The following is a 7421-nucleotide window of genomic DNA, read 5'->3' on the forward strand; positions in this document are numbered from 1 at the left end:
ACATCAAAATTACTTGAACATCAGAACAAAAATACAGATCTAAAGTTAAATTTTCAGCAAGTCAGGCCACAGGTGTGGGAAGGAAAACAGAGTAATGTTGCAGCTGAAAACACTTTGTCAGAATAGGGAAGGAAACAAAGTAAGTTTATAATGCTGAAGGTTGGGTGGGGAAGAGGGAGATATGTCTGACAGAGTAAAACCAGGGCCACCAAGGGCATACACTTTAAACCAAGTTTATCTGGTCAGTGAGGGAATATGAGTAGTTTGAGTAAGTTCTGTCTGTGTTCTTGCTCTCTAAGAGACTCACAACCTTGTTTACAGTTTATTCCTATGGTCACCCTGGTTTTATCCTATTGAAGTCACTCCTCTCCTACCTTCCCTATAGCTTAATGCATTTCTTCTGTCCCTACCCCGTTCAGGTGAAATATTAACTGCTTCCCTTCCAACACAATGTTGTCTGAAATGATGAATAATTCCAATATTTTCGGTTTTTATTTCAAAATTACTTAATTAATTGTAAACCATCTTGGAATGTCACTACATAAAGGCAATCCTTTTTTGTCTTTATCCCTCAAATCCCGAATAATACTTAGTTCTCACTCAATGAAACAAATTGCAGAGTTAGTACAAGGGGGGATCATTCACCAGTTCAATATACAGCACATCATTCAGTCCCATTCCCCCATTCTTTCCCTAATATTGAAAATGCTTTTCCTTCCTGACTCTTTGGGTCCACGTCCTGCATCAGGATTTCAACCCACAAGGTTGACTTAAACCTTTTGCTTCTACGGTTGCTGCTTGAGCCACCATGTCCTTTCAGCATTCTGTTGTTGTTTAACAGGGAAGTGGTGAGCCATCTTCTTGAAACACAGATGTGGAACAACTGAGTGGTTGCAAGTTCATTTCAGAAGACCATTAACCACACTACTTAGTCTGGAATCCTCCGTGGATAAACCTGATAGCTAGGCAGAATTCTTAACTAAGTGAATCGAGAAGAGTTTTATACAACTTGGTACTTTGAAACACTTACTGAAACAAGCTTTCTGCCTCAAATTTATTTTATTGATTAACTGAACTTAACTGCTTCATTAATCTAAGCATCTGAATTCTTCGTCCAGTAGGATAAGTACTGCAGACGTATTCTGCCACTAAGAAGATCTTAGTATTCAGAATCAGAATCAGTTTTATCATCACCAACAAGTGATGTGAAATTTGTTAACTTAGCAACAGCAGTACAATGCAATACATGATAATACAGAAAGAAAAGAAATAAATAAATAAGTAAATCAATATAATTCATAAATTATATCTCCTTTAAGACAAAATTTAAATAAGGAACCAAGCACATTTTAATTACCTCTGCTGTATACTTTACTTGGCAAAAATCTGGATGTGTGAGGCAGCCAATTACTTCAAGCTGTAAAGATGGAGCCATGCTGAAAGGCAAATTTGTAAACAGACATGGAGTTTCCATGGAGAAGAACAAGGCTCTGGAGAGAACAATCCCGCCAGCTAGTTTCAAACAGGAGAGCTAATGTTTCAGGAAAACAGGTTTCATATTGCAGGGAATATTCAAAATATAAACCAGTAAACATTCAGTAATTTAGATTGCTGCAAAGAATCAATTCAAAGCACAACAGCACCTAGATAGTCACAAACCCTATCTCACCTGAAATCACATTCTGGGTACGAACCCCTTTCTTAGGTACTATGGAAAGAATTCTGAAAGGCTGCATCACCGTCTCGTATGGGGTCAGGTGGCTACTGTACAGGATCAAAAGAAGCTTCAGAAAGTTGGAAAATTAGTCAGCTCCATCATGGGTACTAGCCTCTGTAGTATCTTGGAGTCTCCGTCGTCTTCAAGGAGTGGTGCCTCAGAAAGGCAGAGTCCATTATTAAGGACCCCCACCACGCAGGACATGTCCTCTTCTCCCTGTTACTATCAGGTAGGAGGTACAGAAGCCTGAAGGCACACACTCAGCGATTCAGGATCCAGTTTCTTCCCTCTGCCATCCGATTTCTAAATGGTCATTGAACCCATGAACACTACCTCATTACTTTTTAAAAGAAAATGTGCTTTTGCGCTACTATTTTTAATTTAATTATTTAATATACATATATACTTACTGTAATTCATTTATTTTTATTCTATATTTATCATGCATTGTACTGCTACTGCTAAGTTAACATCAGGTTTAATAGCACCGGTATATGTTGTGAAATTTGGCCACTAATTGTAATTTTTATGTCTTGCACTGTGCTGCTGTTACAAAAACAACAAATTTCATGACATTTGTCAGTGATAATAAAACTGATTCTTAATCAGATGTTTGTAATGCGCTCAGACAGAACATGTGGTGCTGTTCTTCAAGCTTGCATTGAACCTCCATGTAACTATACAGGTAACCCCGATGGAGAGTCAGAGCTACAGGCAACAGGAAGTTAGGGCTGTCCCTGTGGGCTAAATGCAGGTACTCCACAAGTAGTCCCTCAGTGTTTGGTTTCTCCAGTGTAGAGGAGACTATATTGTGTTCACTGAATGCACTACACTAGATTGGAGGTAGTGCAACTGAACCGCTGCTTTACCTGGAGAGACTGTTTGGGTCTTGCATATCATAGATTATCAAATGTAGGTCATGAATGTAGAAAATATTCAGCCTGTCAGGCATTATCTCAGAGAGAAAGTAAAACTGGGTTAATATTACAGATGGTTAAGCTCACTGTGCAACTGTCAGCTCTGATACAGAGGCAACAACTGATCCTGAAATTGCTGAAAGCTATGACATGCCCCAGAGGAAGATGAGAAGTTCTTGTTCACACAGTGCAGGAGCTAGATCAAAGAATTCGTGACAGGCATTTGGAAGCTCAGGATTACCCTTGTAAGCTGAACACAGGTGCACTACAAAATGGTCATCCTGTTTTTGTTTGGCTTCTCCGGTACAGAGGAAACCACACTGAGAGCACCAAAAATAAAAAAAATGCAGGACAGTGGGAAAGCTCTAGGAAGCTGGACTCATTCAATTACTCCCGGCTGAGTTTTATTTTTGCAAATCTGATTGTGTAAGTGGTCTCCTTCCACTTTGTAACAAGTTTATGATTCTAGTTCCAACCAGAAGCAGCCTGTCACCCTATCAACCCCTCCTCAGAATCAGTCTTAATAAGTTCACTGCTTGTTCTTCTAAATTCGAATGAGTTAGGACCATATGCTATTCAACCTCAGCATCCTCTCAGTTAGTCAATGCCAAACCACACTAATGCCAGTCATGAATATTCCTTCCCAAGATACAGACACTAAATGTATGCTAACGTTTGATATGGTCTCACCAAACTTCTATATAATGTATCTTTTCTTGTCAGTTAACTTACCTTTTCTCTTTGAAAATTCAGCTTCCTTTCCCATTCAGTTTCACTGACTATAGAAGGCAGAGTAGAGAGAGAAAGTTTTACCATTCAATTAACCCATTATTTTCTGAAGAAGTGGATAGAGGGCAGTAAGAAAATTGGAATTTCACTATCTGGGAATATCACAGATCCAAATTAGATCCCAATAGATACAAAGGCCTGGAAAGACTACATTATACATATTATGTGTATTCGGAGAAGGAGGTTTGAGAATCGGAGTGGGAGTGTGGAGGAAGCCACTTCTGAATTTTTCGTTTTTTTTCCCATCGGCGTTCAGAGAGGTGGGACTGCGCAGGCGTGTGATGTCGGGCAGTGAAGCGCAGAAGATTTAAAAGGACAGAAATCCTGATTCGGGTGTAACTCGTAGAAGGAAGTCTGAGAATTGGAGCAGGAGTGAGGAGGAAGCCATTTTTGAATTTTTCAGTTTTTTTCCATCGGCGTTCAGAGAGGCGGGACAGCGCAGGCGTGTGATGTCGGGCAGTGAAGCGCGGAAGATTTAAAAGGAACAGAGCCTCATACAGTGGGTAGCGTAGTTTGCAGGCTGCGGAGTGAGCCAGGAGCAGAGTGAAGGCTTAAGGGCTTCGGCTCAACGGGCGAGGCGAAGAGGGTTTGGTATTAATTTTTTGTTGTTATTTGAGGAGAGGGAAAGTATGAGTGTGAGGGCAGCTTGTTGTTCTCGGTGCCAGATGCAGCTCCTAAGAGACCGCGTTAGGGAACTGGAGCTGCAGCTCGATGACCTTCGTCTGGTCAGGGAGAGTGAGGAGTTGATAGAGAGGAGTTACAGGCAGGTGGTCACACCGGGGCCACGGGAGGCAGACAAGTGGGTCACGGCTAGGAGGGGGAACAGGAAGAGTCAGGTAATACAGAGTACCCCAGTGGCTGTGCCCCTTGACAATAGGTACTCCTATTTGAGTAGTGTTGGGGGGGGACAGCTTACCTGGGGGAATCAACAGTGGCTGTGCCTCTGGTACAGAGTCCAGCCCTGTAGCTCAGAAGGGTGGGGAAAGGAAGAGGAGGGCAGTAGTAATAGGGGACTCGATAGTAAGGGGGTCAGATAGGCGATTCTGTGGACGCAGTCCGGAGACCCAGATGGTAGTTTGCCTCCCTGGTGCCAGGGTCCGGGATGTTTCTGATCGCGTCCAAGATATCCTGAAGTGGGAGGGAGTGGAGCCAAAGGTCGTGGTACATATAGGTACGAATGACATACGTAGGAAAAGGGGAGAGGTCCTGAAAGGAGAATATAGGGAGTTAGAAAGGGAGTTGAGAAAAAGGACTGCAAAGGTAGTAATCTTGAGATTACTGCCTGTGCTACATGACAGTGAGAGGAGGAATGCAATGAGGTGGAGGATAAATGCGTGGCTGAGGGATTGGAGCAGGGGGCAGGGACTCAAGTTTTTGGATCATTGGGACTTCTTTTGGCGCAGGTGTGACCTGTACAAAAAGGATGGGTTACACTTGAATCCTAGGGGAACCAATACCTGGCGGGGAGATTTGCAAGGGCTACCGAGGTGACTTTAAACTAGAATGGTTGAGGGGTGGGAATCAAATTAAGCCGACTAGGAGAGAGGAGGTTAGTTCACAAATAGAGAAAGCTAGTAGACAGTGTGTGAGGGGGGATAGGTGGGGGACAGAGATCAGGAGCACTCAGACCAAAGATGTAGGGGATAAGGAAGAAAAAGATAACAAAGTTGTTTGCTCCATTAAGGATAAAAAGAGAGTAAGAGGTGGAGAGTTTCTTAAATGCATCTATTTTAATGCTAGGAGCATTGTAAGAAAGGTGGATGAGCTTAGAGCATGGATTGATACCTGGAAATATGATGTTGTAGCTATTAGTGAAATGTGGTTGCAGGAGGGGTGTGTTTGGCAACTAAATATTCCAGGATTTCGTTGCTTCAGGTGTGATAGAATAGGAGGGACAAGAGGGAGAGGTGTTGCATTGCTTGTCAGAGAAAATATAACAACGGTCCTCTGGAAGGCTAGATTGGTGGACTCCTCTAGGGAGGCTATTTGGGTGGAATTGAGGAACAGGAAAGGTGTAGTGACGCTTATAGGGGTGTATTATAGACCACCTAATGGGGACCGAGAACTGGAGGAGCAAATTTGTAAGGAGGTAGCAGATATTTGTAGTAAGCACAAGGTTGTGATTGTGGGAGATTTTAATTTTCCACACATAGACTGGGAAGCCCATTCTGTAAAAGGGCTGGAAGGTTTGGAGTTTGTCAAATGTGTGCAAGATAGCTTTTTGCAGCAATACACAGAGGTACCAACTAGAGAAGGGGCAGCGTTGGATCTCCTGTTAGGGAATGAGATAGGGCAGGTGACGGAGGTATGTGTTGGGGAGCACTTCGGGTCCAGTGATCACAATACCATTAGTTTCAATATAATTATGGAGAAGGATAGGACAGGACCCAGGGGTGAGATTTTTGATTGGAGAAAGGCTAACTTTGAGGAGATGCGAAAGGATTTAGAAGGAGTGGATTGGGACAATTTGTTTTATGGGAAGGATGTAATAGAGAAATGGAGGTCATTTAAAGGTGAAATTTTGAGGGTACAGGATCTTTATGTTCCTGTTGGGTTGAAAGGAAAGGTTAAAAGTTTGAGGGAGCCATGGTTTTCGAGGGATATAGGAAACTTGGTTTGGAAAAAGAGAGGGATCTTCAATAAATATAGGCAGCTTGGAGTTAATGAGGTGCTCGAGGAATATAAAGAATGTAAAAAGAATCTCAAGAAAGAAATTAGAAAAGCTAAAAGAAGATATAAGGCAGCTTTAACAAGTAAGGTGAAAATAAATCCGAAGGGTTTCAACAGTTATGTTAGTGGCAAAAGGATAGTGAGGGATAAAATTGGTCCCTTAGAGAATCAGAGTGGACGGCTATGTGCGGAGCCAAAAGAGATGGGGAGATTTTGAACAATTTCGTTTCTTCGGTAGTCACTAAGGAGAAGGATATTGAATTGTGTAAGGTAAGGAAACAAGAAGGGTAGTTATGGAAAGTATGACGATTAAAGAAGAGGAAGTACTGGCGCTTTTAAGGAATATAAAAGTGGATAAGTCTCCGGGTCCGGACAAGATATTCCCTAGGACCTTGAGGGAAGTTAGTGTGGAAATAGCAGGGGCTCTGACAGAAATATTTCAAATGTCATTAGAAACGGGGATGGTGCTGGAGGATTGGCGTATTGCTCATGTGGTTCCATTGTTTAAAAAGGGTTCTAAGAGTAAACCTACTAATTATCGGCCTGTGAGTTTGACGTCAGTGGTGGGTAAATTGATGGAAAGTATTCTTAGAGGTGGTATATATAATTATCTGGATAGACAGGGTCTGATTAGGAACAGTCAACATGGATTTGTGCGTGGAAGGTCACGTTTGACAAATCTTATTGAACTTTTTTAAGAGGTTGCTAGGAAAGTTGACAAGGGTGAAGCGGTGGATGTTGTCTATATGAACTTCAGTAAGTCCTTTGACAAGGTTCCACACGGAAGGTTAGTTAGGAAGATTAGGCATTAATATCGAAGTAGTAAAATGGATTCAGCAGTGGCTGGATGGGAGACACCAGAGAGTAGTGGTGGATAACTGTGTGTCAGATTGGAGGACAGTGCGTAGCAGTGTGTCTCAGGGATCTGTACTGGGTCCAGTGTTGTTTGTCATATATATTAATGATCTGGATGATGGGGTGGTAAGTTGGATTAGTAGGTATGCAGATGATACTAAGATAGGTGGCGTTGTGGATAATGAAGTAGGTTTTCAAAGCTTGCAGAGAGATTTAGGCCAGTTAGAAGAGTGGGCTGAAAGATGGCAGTGGAGTTTAATGTTGATAAATGTGAGGTGCTACATTTTGGTAGGATCAAAATAGGACATACATGGTAAATGGTAGGGCATTGAAGAATGCTGTAGAACAGAGGGATCTAGGAATAAGGGTGCATAGTTCCCTGAAGGTGGAATCTCATGTGGATAGGGTGGTGAAGAAAGCTTTTGGTATGCTGGCCTTTATTAATCAGAGCATTGAGTATAGGAGTTGGGATG

The 7421-nt window shown here is 42.2% G+C and overlaps 1 protein-coding gene across 1 annotated transcript in view; it reads right to left on the reverse strand.

Moving 5' to 3' along the window:
- Positions 1-1474, reverse strand: part of ppil6 (peptidylprolyl isomerase (cyclophilin)-like 6) — a 37574-nt gene extending 36100 nt beyond the window's left edge. Inside the window, exon 1 of the mRNA XM_072246241.1 lies at positions 1358-1474. Coding sequence (XP_072102342.1) covers positions 1358-1474 — 117 coding nt within the window. The remainder of the gene's footprint in view (positions 1-1357) is intronic.
- Positions 1475-7421: the final 5947 nt, after the last annotated feature.

The sequence above is a fragment of the Mobula birostris genome, chromosome 2, assembly GCF_030028105.1.
Source record: "Mobula birostris isolate sMobBir1 chromosome 2, sMobBir1.hap1, whole genome shotgun sequence".
Taxonomy (NCBI): Eukaryota; Metazoa; Chordata; class Chondrichthyes; order Myliobatiformes; family Myliobatidae; genus Mobula; species Mobula birostris.